Source organism: Corythoichthys intestinalis, chromosome 14, assembly GCF_030265065.1.
Source record: "Corythoichthys intestinalis isolate RoL2023-P3 chromosome 14, ASM3026506v1, whole genome shotgun sequence".
In the NCBI taxonomy this organism is placed as follows: Eukaryota; Metazoa; Chordata; class Actinopteri; order Syngnathiformes; family Syngnathidae; genus Corythoichthys; species Corythoichthys intestinalis.
In genome coordinates, this window is record NC_080408.1 from 36,941,935 (window position 1) to 36,957,320 (window position 15,386).

A 15,386-nucleotide genomic window follows, 5' to 3' on the forward strand; every position below is an offset into this window, starting at 1 on the left:
GGATGTCCAGTCCTTTTTAATTCGGTTACTGCCATTGATGGTTATGGATGTCAAAACGGGGTGGATGACTATTCCCAGCAATGGCAGACAAGTTAAGAGTTCTTATAGTTATGTTTTTTGTTTTGTTTTGTTTTGTTTTTTGTTGTTGAGAAAAAAAAAACAGAACAATAGTTTAAAATGCTCTTAATATATTTTTAATTTTCTTTAAAAAGAAGCACAACATTAACCCAGGACCTTCTTTTCCTTTTTTTTTTTTTTTTTCCAGGTAGCATTTCAGAATTAAACCAGAAAAATTGTAGGTAATATTTGCACCTATTAAAATTCATTTTGAAATTTTGACAAATAAAAACGCAAACAACAAGCGTATTTGATGACAAGCAGCCAATTATTTTGAGTCACACTGATAAATTAAAAAACAAGTGTGGTGGAGAGGATGATGGCCAAATTCATTAAACATTGTGATATTGACCATTTTAGAGCCAATTTTAGTTTCATTTCACATTTCTAGCAGTAGAGGTCAGTAATATCGCGCTTAGCTGTTTAGCTTTCCACCTACTCGAATAGCTTAATGCCAAAGTCAGCCTCTCACTATGCAAAATTGTCATTTTCCTAATTAAATAGAGCCTGAACAAACATCTTACCCGCATTGTTGGTAAAGAATATAAAAATAAATGTATATGTACAAATCTATACTCAGAACAAAACCTAACTCTTTCTCTGTAGTGAAACATTGACACACAGTCTGACCTGGACAGCCCAGAGGAAGTCCAAACGCAGTTTGAGGTCAAGCTGCCTGGAGTGGAGGGCCAGAGCACAGACGAAGAGCAACAGAGACAGGATGGGCTCATAACCCCGGATGTGGAAGGACCCCCCACTGTGGACGAGACCAAGGCACAAGTTAGCACTGAGGCCGGACCACCCAGAAAAAACGACACGGGAGGCTTAAGGCGATCCCCCACACATTTGAAAATGTGGATTCACTCTCAACATGTCTAATTGTGTGAATGTTGGACTGAAGACAACAGGAAATAGGAAAAATCATACGAATGCCACTATCACTCTTCAATTATTTCTGCTCCAATAATTTTCCCATCAGCCATCCTCTTTTCAAGTTTGTGATTTAAAAAATGGAACACATCTACTTCAAAAGGGTAGAGAATGAGTGTGTGGGTGTCTGTGTGTGTGCATGCTTGTATGTGTACTGTAAAGGCTCCCCTAACTCCTGCCAATCTGTTTCCCTCATGAGATCAGAGAAACACAGCACCTCCTGAGCAAAATGCGCCAGCGACATGTAACCTCCTTTTGATGAAACGATGGAAAATCAAAGGCGCTGACAAACATCCTATTTGCATGATTGCCGAGACGCCCGTCTGATGTCGGCCCCCACCCCCACTGAGCTTGGGGCCTCACTCACCCGGCGGTCTTGCGAAAACCACTCAGCTCCAACACGGTGACGTACAGCACACCCAGCAGGAGCATCAGCGCCATCTTGGGCAGCCAGGGGATGCGCAGAAATAGCGCCAGGGTGAGTGTGCCAACTGCGCATGACAGGAAGGCGTACCGAGCACCCTCACAGGGCAGCTCGGCCATGGTACGGTTGCCACCGCCGTCTTTATCAATGATGAAAATGGAGCTGTTGGTCTTGGTGGAACCCCACAGCCAAGGCATGCAGCCAACCTGTATAAATACATTTGGACACTTAATGCTATTAATTCAAGAAATATAATAATTCTAAAAATGTAAGTTATATAAATAGCCTTCACCAGCCTGTGGGGTATTTTAGGCCACAATTCAATCATGTTTGTGATGTTTCCTATTTTTTTTAAAACAATTCAATTTTTCCTGTTCTATTGGTATTTAGTCCTTATTAGGTAATATATTCCCCGTGCCACTTTTCACAGCATAGATTTTTCACTGAGAATAAAGTGTTTGACTTACCACACAAGCTTGGGCAACAGCGTAGATTAACAGCACTATGAGAATGCAGAGAGCAGTGCGAATCTGAATTGTCAGGCACCCTGGAAAACACTGACATGCAAAAACATCAGATCATTTTCAATTTTCTATTGCATCTCAATTATTATTCAGATATCGTGAACATTCACTGCCTGTCCTCCCAGTTCAAATGGGTTAGACGCCTATTGCCTTCTTTGGCAACCACTGATTAAAACATGACATTTAGTAAAGTATGGATGGTTTGACTTCTTTTGGAAATGAACTGATCAGTCAGAATCACAACTAAATATATAGTAAAAAGTGAACGAACACACCTGTACTCTGGTGATATGTAGGTACATGATGCACGCAACCAGGAAACAGATGCAGAAAACAAGCAGCACCAGCACCACTGTTCCCCTGAATCACATAAAATATTCAAATAAATGGAGAAACAAATTTTGAGTAGTGGTCTATGCACTGTGCCTCGGTACGTACTGTGGTATGATGAGAAGATAGACAAGGCCACACAAGGCAGCGAGGATCAGAGACAGAACCACGGCGCTGGTGAAGTACTCATCCGGAACCTGATGGTACTTTACAGTACCAAATAGAGCAGAAAGAGGTGAGCACTGATTTAAATAGACAAACTAGACATAACATTGAAAAAACATTTTCGTACATTGGAACAAACTTTAAAGTGTATATGACAACACAAGACACCATAGTGACTTCCTGCCAGTCTCAGATTAAAGAAGAAGGCGAATGTGACGTCAGTGAATGAGATCATCTTCACGATACAGCCATACTATTGTATGCAGAAGGACTGCGGATTCATCAGATTTTGCGGATTAATTTGTGTATTTTTCGTGTCATGCTAGCCCATTGTACTGCAGACTTTTGTTGCTACACCAAATGGGTGTGAGCCTTTTTTGGTTTCCAAAAGATCCTGTTCACTGCGAACAAACTGGTTGAATGAAGCGCGAGTTGTCTAATTTTGTCACATATCAGTGGGAGGGCGGAGGAGGGAAAGGGGGTGGTGATGCCGTTGCAAACACGATGATGACTGACTAGGAATTTCAAAGGTAGAATTCTCAAACTTGAATTATTATTCAATATTGTTACTTTATCACTTGCCTGGGCAACTGACTAAAGTGTGACACATAGGGGTTGTGGCAAAAATGGCAAACGCAGACAAAGGCTAGGTAGATGGATAAACGACTTTCCTAATGCTACTTTTGTAAAAGCAATACAGCAAAAGGCATAAAAACGCCAGCTCGTTTTTTTTTTTTTTTTGTCACTTCCAGAGACAGAATGGAATGTGATGCTTCAAACCCAGCTGTCCCACTTTTTGTTTTTCTCTAGCACACCTCACCCTCTGCTCACGCTCCGAGCACTTGTACATGAGCGTTAGGAAGTTGAGGTCAGCCGTATCCGACTCGGTCTGCCGGGCCTCGATCAGACGCCCTATGTAGCGGTTGACCCGCGTTCTGGGGCTGCTCTGAACCACGTTGGCTTGGTTGGCGTTGGGCCGGTTTCTCAGCTTCTGTGGTGCCGTCCTCATGGCCCTCCGCTGTTGGGACCGGGTGAAAGTGGAAAAAGTAGAATTTAAGAATAGACGAAAAAAGAAGTGGTTGTACCGATTGCTGTTGTCATAATGTTGGAAATGCGGCTGGAGGAGTGTCAACAATACAAACGGGCAACTGATTATACTTTCAAATGACGCTGCTGCCGTCACATTTAACTTCATTAGTCGATGCACCCTGCTGAGACTAAGTGTCTTTGGCAGCCACAGTGAGGAGAGCTGCGAAAATAGTGGCCACTGAAGCATAGCCAATTTACCTCCATTTTTGCTTTCTTTTGTCTCTGTGCGTAAAGAAAATAGGAAACGGTCCACAAAAAGATTACATTAAATCTGTATATTACTGTATATCCTAAATTAATTTCTACACTGTATTTCATTCAAATATGAATCACCACTGTTCTATATCTGACCGTTGAGCCTAACAATTTATATACATACATATGTATATATATATATATATATATATATATATATATATATATATATATATATATATATATGTATAAATTGTTAGGCTCAACGGTCAGATACAGAACAGTGGTGATTCATATTTGAATGAAATACAGTGTAGTAATTAATTATATATATATATAAATCTACATATATATTTATAAATCTACATATATATAGATAGATATATATATATGTATATATATATATATATATGTATATGTATGTATATAAATATAAATATAAATATATATATATATATATATATATATATATATATATATATATATATATATATATATATATATATATATACATATGTATGTATATAAATTGTTAGGCTCAACGGTAAGATATAGAACAGTGGTGATTCATATTTGAATGAAATACAGTGTAGTAATTATATATATGTATATATCTATATATATATATAGATATATAAATCTACATACATATACATATACACATAGAGAGAGAGAGAGAGAGAGAGAGAGAGAGAGAGAGAGAGAGAGAGAGAGAGAGAGAGAGAGATATGTAGATATGTAGATATATATATTTTTTAAATAATAATTAAATACATGAGCAGGCCAGAAAAAAAAAACTATGTGGGCCGCATGTAGCACCTAAGCCTGTTGCTTGCCCACTTTTTATTTTTTGTGCATATTCATTTTTTTTTTTTTTAGTTTTCCTCTGTCCCCCCAAAATGACACAACAGTTGCTGGTTAGAGCGCTACCTGGTGGTTTAGATTATTTTAACCATCATAATTCATGAATATCATGAATATGCAATACACTCTAACAAAAGCATTTGTTCTTACTTTGGTTTGATGAAATATCTGCTTAAACCGATGTCAACTTCCATAAACTCACAGACTCGCAAAAGCGAATGCCGTTACCTTATCACCGTCCTCACAGTTCATGACATTGGAGAAGGGTATCTCGGCCTTGAACATCTTCCTGCAGTGCATGAGCTGTACTAGCAAGTAGCACACGGTCTTGAACTTCATCTTTTTGGCCGGCTTGATATCCGAAAGAATCAATCCCGGGAATATCTGTGAGTGGTGGAATGGAGGATTTAAAAAAGGCGGTCATGATACGCCGCACGGGAACAGATATCTTATTTAAGACATGAGGGTGTTCACATCGTCATGCCGTCTTTATTTCCAGGATTAGGACTTTAACCACAGAGAGAATACGGGTCAAACCCACAGGTCATATCATTAATTTCGGGACATGTGAGCAAAATCAAGGAGCTCATTGTAAGGTTACAATACAATCTATAAAGTCACAGTATATTGCCATTACGAGTCCATTTATTTTACTTCACAAAGCATTTAATATTCTGTCAGTGTACCAGTTTATAAATACACAATTTAACTTTATGAAACCTCTTCAGTCTTCACTCACATCTTGCTAATCATACAATACCACTCTCAACTGTAATCTTTACTACAATGATCTTAGCACTTGACTACTTGAATAGCAGACTTCATGCCAGTCTTGTGGTGGTAGCGCTTCAAATTTTTTCCACTAGAAGAGAAGCAGAACATGTGAGGAGAGAGCAGAAGCTCGTTGTTGACGTGTTTGCCACACGCGTGCATCTGTATGCATGCTAAACTCTATAAATCTGGGATGAAAGATGCCACAGGCTCTTTTTTGCTTCTTCTGGATGAATCCATTACAGGCTGGAAGTGACATCATCTGCACATCAAATGTGTGAGAGCTCCATTATATCACGCTCGATGCTTTAGACTACACTCAGGGTGCTTTTTTTCCCCCCATTCGCCTCCTGTGAGAGTTTAGTGCTGGAGAAGCAACCAGGAGAAGATAAGCCTCCTTCTTCAATCGAGCCTCGTCTGACTTTCCGCGCGGATTATCTCTGCACAGTACACCCTTCGAGGTATTAAGGGTTCACTTGGGGCCACGGCCTCATAAAGAACACAACTGAAAGTGCGCAAATAGTCATTTCCCCTCGGGGCCGACACATAAACAGCACACGACGGACAGGAAATGGCGTACCTTGCGTCGGTGAGATGGCACGATAAAGAAAGTCTCAATCTCGTGTTTTTGTAGGAAGGCGTTGCGCTCGTGACCGTTTCCTGGCTCCACCTCATAGTCGCCGTTCAGGCACTCCAGGGTGGATCTTGTGATGTGGACCTTACTGTGGAATATATAGAAATAGAGACAGATGAACATCCACAATGGGAGTATATAAAACTCCCATGTGATACATTAAAACTATTCAGGCCATAAGGACACTCAGATTCCTATTGTCTAAGCAGCTTAACAGGACAGGTTTTAAAAAAACTTTAAAAAATAGAAATGCGTTTTAGAACCATGAAAGGATCATTGTGAATGTAAGTGAATCTAAATTAGTACCGACCCAGGCAGTCCTCCGGCTTCCATCACGTTGGCGAGTGTGACATCATTGGACCACACGTCGTACTGCCATTTCCTGAGGCCTAGTACCCCGCACAGCACCCGACCCGTGTGCAGGCCCACACGCATGTTGAGGTTGACCTCCGTGGCCTCTGCCACTGACCTGTGCGGACGGGCGACACATTTGGTTAATCATGCATCTTCAAGGACCATGTGTGTTCAAATGCACTTTAAACTGCTTCTCAAATTGAAAATTCAAAGTCACCGAGAGCCAAAACTGAAAGATGCAAGAGCCACATGTGGCTGTCAATCAGCAGATTGCAGACGCCTGACCCCTGCTCAATACAATATGCACCCTACGATGGGTTGGCGAGAATACCAGAGTGGGAAAGTTAGGATGTACGGCCAATCCAATCACTCACGTTATGGTGTCAATCATGTCCAGTCCCATTTCCACACAGCAGTGAGCGTGGTCCGTCTTAGGCTGTGTCAGTCCGGACACGCAGTAGTAACAGTCTCCCAGGATCTTAATCCGCCGACAGTGGTTTTCCTAGCAACACACATGACAAATATAGACTGTCACTGGAACAACAGTAGAATATATATATTGTATAACAATGCATGATCACCGCCAGCAAGGTCAAACGAGGGGAAAATTTGCTCATACATCACCGTAACCCGCAATGCTTAGGATGTGTCATATTATGCAAATAATGTAAGCATTCAGTTTAAACTTACGGGTGTACTGTGTTTTATCACGTAATAGCCAATGCAAAGACACTGCCACTTCATCACACGCACACAGCGCGCATGAAAACAAGGCTGGCAACTACAAAGCCCCATTACTGAAGCGAACGAGCCCGAGAAACCAGGTTACCATTGACGCTGTCGCTCACAACCCTTTCTTTGTCTCCATGGAGGTAATGGGATCACTGGCCGTGCATGCGAAGAGCAACAAAGAGTCATAATTATGCACGTTGGCGGCGGCGGGAACACGCGACCGATCTGATGGACCACGCTATTTTTAACACACAAGCCAGCATGAATCGTGGAAACAAGCGATTTCCAGTGACACTCATGTCCTATGTGACATATTTTCATGTTGCCACTAGTAGTTTGGGTGATTTGGGGAATATTTACAAATACAAGGAAATACTCTCTTACAGTGCTTAATTTGTAAATCATAAGGTGCCAGAACGCAAAGTACATAATACATATGACCGCGTAGGAATGACGAGCCGGGGACAGGTCCCGGAACATACGCAGAAAATGGTGCCAAAAACAACACGCAAATGCCCACTTGCCATGCTGTGGGACTTACAAGCCTCAATTTCAGATAATATCCATGGTATAAATGTTATGACAACAATTTAAAAATATTTAGGCTATACTCTTCACAGCACGGGCAATTGCCCATATAACCACAGGTGGGACTTACAGTAACGTACAGTCTAACTTGTAAAACATAAAAATCTGAGATTACAATAAATAACACAAACCCATTCTTTTGCGTGTTTCATCCCCCCGTCTTCTCTGGCCCTTAAGCTCCCACCGCCTTACAAATTGTGCAGTCCAAACCCGAATTTCCCATAAGGGTACTGGCCTGTTGCTCCGGCTGTTGGTGGTCCACCTGACTGACCCCTGGCACTGTAGCTGGCCCAAACTCCGGGTGGCGCTGAACCTGACCAGCTGCTGCCACGGTAGCAGCCTCCTGTCCGGGCTTGGCTGGCTGGCAGTGAACCTGGCTAGCTGCTGTGACGCTAACCTGCTCATTAGCATGATCGCTGCAGCTGCCCTCATCGTCGGTTGTTGCTTTTCTGACTCGTTTTAAACCATCTTCCTTTTTTTTTTTTTTTTTTGAAAAAAGACAGTAAATGCAACTGTCTTTTTGGCATGTTGAAATACCATTTGATCCTAGCTGCTTGCTCCCTAGATGCCGAAAGTTTTTTTTTTTTTTTTTAATGTCAGGGGCATGATTTGTTTGTCCAGTCTTTCAGTGCATCAACAAATCCCCGACTCTTTCAAATGACGTTAAATTTTTATAAACAACATGAAATTCTTGGTATTTCTTCTGTAAATGAATTCATGCATATTATTATTTTATTTTATTTTATGCTGTAATGTCCGTGACTATGCACGGTCCCTTTAAGAGACGCTGGGACTGGAGAGCTGTTAGGTAGTAGGAAGCGAGGGGGAGACGAGCGAGAAGCGGCAGGCCGTTGTTATTTTGTTTATTGTTTTCTTATTGTCGCTACAATAAAGTGGAGAAAGCCATCAATGACTCCTCTCCTTCTTTCTCCCCATTCGGGGCTATTACAATACATTTTTTAAAAATGTTTTGATATTATTATTATTTTCTATACACGAGAGGTGCCGGATCTGCCCAAATAAGTCCCGGAACATAGGGAGGCCAAGATCAAGAGGTGCCGGATCTTGTTTCGGCAGGATCCGGCACAGATTAACCCCATGCTCTCTTAGAAATAAAGGGGAACATCCTACTTCACAAGCATAGTCTGGAAACAAATTAAATTTGTGAACTGAGGTTAAGTACAAATTTCAGACAGTCATCCGGGAGGGAAAAGGAACCAGCTGAAGTGGCTCGGGCATCTGGTTCGGATGCGTCCTGGACGCCTCCCTTGAGAGGTGTTCCATGCATGTCCCACCAGTGGAATGCTCCGGGGACAACCCAGGACAAGCAGGAAAAACTCTGTCCCTCAGTTGCCTTGGGAACGCTTTGGGATCCTGTTGGAGGAGCTGGTTGAAGTGGCTGGGGAAAGGGAAATCTGTGCTTCCCTGCTGAAGCTGCTACCCACACGACCAGACCCCCTGATTGAGCCGTAGATGATGGATGGATGGATGGATGGATGGATGGATGGATGGATGGATGGATGGATGGATGGATGGATGGATGGATGGATGGATGGATGGATGGATGGATGGATGGATGGATGGATGGATGGATGGATGGATGGATGGATGGATGGATGGATGGATGGATGGATGGATGGATGGATGGATGGATGGATGGATACAACTTTAAGACATTGTAGTCGTTTGGAAGTGGCTTTGGATCTTCACCCACCCGAGCTAGAAATATCATGAGCGGAGAAACTCAGTGTGGGAGTGGCTATTACTGGTATATAAACCTGTATCTTGGTGACATAATTTGTAGGGAAACTTCTTTTTGAATGTTGTTATTGTTGCAAATAACATTCATCAAACACTTATCCCAAAGTTACGACAATTCATATTATAATAGTTTGATACCTATTTCCAATCCACATGTTAAGCAAGTACATTCTATTGTGTTGTCAGCAAGCCAATAGGGTGTCTTTGGTTCTCCTAGGGTCAGGTATTGGCTCAGTAACAGATGGCGCGATGGCAACGCTGCAGGGTTGTGGTGAGCGGGGGAAAGCCCCGGTGCTTAGAGTCTGCAACCCTGTACTTGTCCTGTGCTAATCTGTGCTCTGGCTTTAGGAGCTGATTGAGAACCCGTGCAAGATTATCGCACATCACGTGACCCGGCCTAATGGGCTACGCACTTTAATCAAGAGAAGGAAAATGGAAAGAATACTTAACGGTGGCTCTTTTTTCTTTACTATTTTCCTTGATAGAAACAACTAATCACAATCATAATAGAGCACTTCCACAGGTGTGATGTGGTTGTGTAACCACACACACACAACCCATCCATATGCATATAGTTGCAAATGAGCATACTATTCAATACGTGCCAACAAAGAAGATACATAGAAAGAGACAAACAAGCTGTAAAATAAAACACACACACAAATGACAGCGGTTACAGCGCTGAGTCACGATATGTTATTTTGTCCAAAGCCACACATTCTCCCAGTTTCGGCCCAAAAGCGCTAAAAGGAAGAAAATGTTTCTCTGATCGCGTTTGTTTGACTTTTGATATTATGAATTTCCTAAATGCATTTACCCCTGGTCGAGACAGTTGTAGACCTCTGCCACACAGCTACATGCATCTCCTTTGAATTTTTGCCATCATTTTAAGGCTAAATTACCGTATTACCCCGAATATAAGACAGTGTTTTTTTGCATTAAAATTAGCCTGAAAAAGAGGGGGTCGTCTTATATTCGCGGTCTAGACATTATACCCATTGACGACACTAGATGGCGCCAGATATCATTGAAGCGATGTTCTGTCATGACAGATCTCAGCTACTCTCAAGTTTAACCAGTTCGCATTATTTTATTGCAATGTTTTTCCTTATTCAGATTTGTTTCAAGACTACAGTTACAGTTAGACTTCACTTTGATGGTTAATGCAGTTATTGCAATTTTGTTGTTTTATCACAATAGATTGGTTTATTTACATTTCAAAAACCAGAAGCCATTCATTTACGAATGTGATTGCACTTTAGTTTACTTATTTAAATGTTCAGATATTAAGATTTGAGACAAAATAACATGCTTTTCTCTCAAATATGTTATTATAATCATTTGTTTGAGATGTACTGTAATTATTTTCTGTATAAAAATGAATTTGGTGTTCAAAAAGTATTTTTTTTCAAACTTAACAAAGGGGGTCGTCTTATATTCGAGCCAATAAGGTACATAGCTCTGGGCCACTGAGCTTCACACAAAACGTGTCAATAGAAGAAATGGGACCTGATTAGCAATTTATCATTGTAAAAATCGCTGGGTTTTTCTGATGTCATTACTGTCTAGTGAGATACATGGTGGACATGTAAAAAACAAACAAAGTAAAGCCATGCATTTGAAGTTTAGCAAGTCAACAAACTCTCTGATTGGTCAAAATAGCCATGCGTGGCAACCGGCACCCACCCTAACCATTCAAGTATGAATTGCATCACTTTAAGCTAAACATTTGTGCAAAACTCATTTGTGTGTGTTGAATACACAAAACTTGTGATTCCTAGCGGTCAAATTCTTTTGTGGCCATTGTAACAAAAGCTATTCATGAGTTGACATAATGCGCTATTCTATGGCAGGGGTTGTGAGCAGTGCCCTATTTGATTGAGACAGAACAGGTTGACATGTGCTGCAATTACAGTACGTATGTACCCTTTATGCATTTTGACCGATGGATCTTTCATTGAGAACACTTAGAAGTTGGAAGTGTTTTAAAATTGAAGGGGGAAAAGTGCATTCTGAATTTTAGGACTAGAGACGTAATAAAAGTGTAGACTGTTCTGTAGTTAGCTCATCATTCCGGTATATTTCATATAATCTAAAATGGGCATGTTTTGTTTGACTGGATCTCCAATCAGCACGGCAATGAGCACAGAGTCATCTTCCGGGAACAGTGGGACTTAACAGTGATCCTTGCATCTGTTCGTAAGACAAAACCCTGTAAGGGCATTTGGCTTGTGTTTACACGTCAGATTTAAGCTACTGATGAGCACAAGCATTGTGGGCACAGCACAGAAAATTTTACAGTGGTATGAAAAAGTATCTAAACCTTTTGGCATTTCTCACATTTCTGCATAAAATCACCGTCAAAAGTAATCAGATCTTTGTCAAAATCACACGGAGGAAAAACAATGTCAGTTTTAACTAAAACCACCCAAACATCTATAGGTTTTCATATTTCAATGAGGATAGTATGCAAACAATGACGGAAGGGGGGGAAAATAACCAAGTGAACCATCACATTTAATATTTTGTGCCCCCCCCTCCCCTTTGGCAGCAATAACTTAAACAAGACGCTTCCTGTAGCTGCAGATCAGTCTGGCACATCCATCAGGACTAATCTTGGCCCATTTTTCTCTACAAAACTGCTGTAGTTCAGTCAGATTCCTGGGATGTCTGGCATGAATCTCTGTCTTTAGATCATGCCACAGCATCTCAATGGGGTTCAAGTCTGGACTTTGATTTGGACAATCCAGAATGTGTATTTTGTTCTTCTAAAACCATTCTGAAGTTGATTTACTTCTGTGTTTTGGATCATTGTCTTGTTGCAGCATCCATCCTCTTTTTAGCTTCAACTGTCTGACAGATGGCCTCAGGTTTTCCTGCAAACATCCTGATAATAGTTTTGAATTCATTCTTCCATTAATGATTGCAAGTTGTACAGGCCCTGAGGCATCAAAACAGCCCCAAATCACGATGCTACCTCCACCATGCTTCACGGTGGGAATGAAGCGTTGATGTTTGTGTGCTGTTCCATTTTCCTCCACATATGATTTTGTGTGTTACTCCCAAACAATTCTAACTTTGGTTCCATCAGTCCACAAAATATTTTGCCAAACTCTCTGTGGAGTGTCCAAGTGCCTTTTTGCGAACACTAAACGAGCAACAATGTGTTTTTTAGACAGCAGTGGCTTCTTCTTTGGAGTCCTCCCATGAACACCATTCTTGGCCGTAGTGTTACGTCTAATTGATGTGTGCACAGATGTATTGGAATGTGCCAGTGATTTCTGTAAGTCTTTAGCAGACACACTAGGGTTCTTTTTGACCTCTTTGGATATTCTGCGCTGAACTCTTGGCGTCATCTTTGGTGGACGGCCAATCGTAGGGAGAGAAGCAACAGTGCCAAACTCTTTCCATTTGTAGACAACTTATCTGACTGTCGATTGATGAACATCCAGACTTTTAGAGATGGTATGTATCATTTCCCAGCTTTATACAAATCAACAATCTTTGATTGCAGGTCTTCAGACAGCTCTTTTGACTGCGCCATGATGCACATAAGACACTGCTTCTCATCAAGACATTTCTCACCAGGTGCGTGTTTCATAGTGGGTAGGGCAGCTTTAAACCACTCATCAATAATTGGGCACACGCCTGACTTAAAATGTTTGGTAAAAATTAGTTTCAATTGCTCTTTAAGTCTCCTTAGGCAGAGGGTTGACTTACTTATTTTTCCCCCTTCTGTCATTGTTTGCATGGTATCCTCATTTAAATATGCAAACCTATAAATGTTTGGGTGATTTTAGTTAAAGCAGACACTGTATTGTCATCTGTGTGATTTTGACAAAGATCAGATCACATTTGATGGTGATTTTATGCAGAAATGTGAAAAATTCTAAAAGGTTCAGATACTTTTTCATACCACTGTAAATGATATTCTTGTGAATACAAATGCTTATGTATTATTATCAGGCAATTGCGAATTTATTCACGCTGCGTTTTGCAAATAACATGATCAGCCCAAAAAATCTACTTACTCAAGTTGTTTTTTGACACAGTATAAAATATTTTAGAGGATGTCAGTTACAGTATATCCGTAAATTCACTTTCTCCACCAGAATGACCCTAATTCTCTGTTTGTGTAAAACTACACACATCGTAGGAAATACTGTTCAACAACATAACTTGGGACATTTTGAAGTTGTTTAAATGTGAATGATAAGGGGAGTTTGGCCGATTCAAAACGCAAAAAGACAGTAGACGACGGATACATCCTTGAGTCAGCTAAAAATGGAAGCCTGAGACAACGCAAAACAGAAAGCGGGCTAGTGCAGAGAAAACCACGGGGCATAACAGACACAGTTGAGGGAAGTAGGCTTCTGCGTGTCAATCAAGAAGCTGTGAAACAAGGAGCGGAGGAGTCTGGAAGCTGTGATGCACGGAGGTGTTGTGACAGCCCCCCCCCCCTAAAAAAAAACACACACACAGGAACCTCGACAAAGCGACCCACGACAAAATCAAAGACACGTACATATAAAATAAGCAGGCCAATGCTATTTTTCTTACAAAGCACTCATCACAGAAGCTGTTGTTTTGGGTGCTGGCTGGACAGCCCATTGGAGATTCAGCCAAGAAGAGAAAGTGGTGAGTGAGGAGAGCAGTTGGCGTGTCAATTTGCTCGCTCAGAAAGGAACCGCCATCTCTTGACTGGCCTGTCAACACCAGCTACTGTAGCGATCCAATACACTGTATAGTGGGAGGACTTCTGATTTAGATTGTGTTAGAGAAATGTGGGGTTTTTAGTTTTAGGAGGGAACGGGACAGCCCCAAAGCTTTCTTGAGGTGTTAACGCCGCTAATCTTGAATCTCAGCAACAGTCAGCAGATTCTGACGCTGAAGAGTTATAATTACTCTCAGCTTGCGTTCCAGTGGGTGGTGGGAATCAAACTGCTGACACTTATCAGTGTGAGTAGCTTTCCTGGAAACCCTATTTTCTATTGTTATTCCAAAAGTGGTCTTCAAACACTACATTCCGTAAAAGCATAAAATAGTACCATAATTTTTGGACTGTAAACCGCTACTTTTTGTCCCTAATTTTGAATCCTGCGGCTTATATTCCTGTGCGGCTTATTTGTTGATTTATTTCGGTTAATAAGTAACACTTTGAGAGCGACGTCATAAGAGTCATAAATATGACATGACACTATTGTGTACTTTACTGAATGCTTTTATGACGGATGTCATTAAGTGTCATCCGGCAAATTGTGTCACTAACTCCATATACTGTATGTCCAGCTCAGATCTTTTACATTCATTCAAAAGTAATAAATTGCCGGATGGCACTAAATGAAATCTGTTATAAGCACACATTAATGTTAATGACAGTTTCATCTCATAATTATGATTGTCTTATGAGAGTCTTAGGGCACTGCCGTCAAATAAAGTGTTACCAGATACCATAACTAGCATTTATTGAAACAACTGGACCAGTAACTGAAGAAATAATCAGCACAGAAGATGAATTTTGATTGTTATTAAATCTGCAGCGCTGCAATGCATGCTAAGAGGCAAGTTGGACGACAACAGTGTTGACAGCAGGTGACAGCAGTGGTTGACTGTCTCCCCCAAGGGAGCAGTGATGACCAAATGAAGCTTCTTGAAGCATGGTAGTTCATTTGGTCTTACGAAAGTCTTATGATGCCGCTGTCAAATAAAGTGTTACCGGTTAATATCTTTTGCCGTAAATATCCTATAATACAGTTAGGACAGCTGCAGTTTATAGTCCAGTGCGGCCTATCTATGAACAAATGCCATTTTTTGTGTCAAATTTGGTGGGTGGCGGCTTATAGTCAGGTGCGTCTTACATATATATATATATATTTGAAATATAGAGAAGTAAAATTTCCACTTATCC

General features: G+C 41.0%; 1 protein-coding gene across 3 annotated transcripts in view; it reads right to left on the reverse strand.

Annotated features, from left to right (window-relative positions):
* Window positions 1-15,386, reverse strand: part of LOC130930005 (adenylate cyclase type 1-like) — a 63,075-nt gene that overhangs the window by 13,621 nt on the left and 34,068 nt on the right. For 2 of the 3 annotated variants that reach the window (XM_057857665.1, XM_057857664.1), the window contains exons 5-14: window positions 6,772-6,899; window positions 6,354-6,512; window positions 5,990-6,131; window positions 4,867-5,022; window positions 3,311-3,508; window positions 2,434-2,531; window positions 2,271-2,355; window positions 1,939-2,028; window positions 1,415-1,677; window positions 748-874 (exon numbers count right to left, since the gene is read on the reverse strand). In XM_057857665.1, coding sequence (XP_057713648.1) covers window positions 748-874; window positions 1,415-1,677; window positions 1,939-2,028; window positions 2,271-2,355; window positions 2,434-2,531; window positions 3,311-3,508; window positions 4,867-5,022; window positions 5,990-6,131; window positions 6,354-6,512; window positions 6,772-6,899 — 1,446 coding nt within the window. Of the gene's footprint in view, window positions 1-747; window positions 875-1,414; window positions 1,678-1,938; window positions 2,029-2,270; window positions 2,356-2,433; window positions 2,532-3,305; window positions 3,509-4,866; window positions 5,023-5,989; window positions 6,132-6,353; window positions 6,513-6,771; window positions 6,900-15,386 lie in introns of those variants that run through there. The other variant, XR_009066977.1, reaches the window with a different exon arrangement.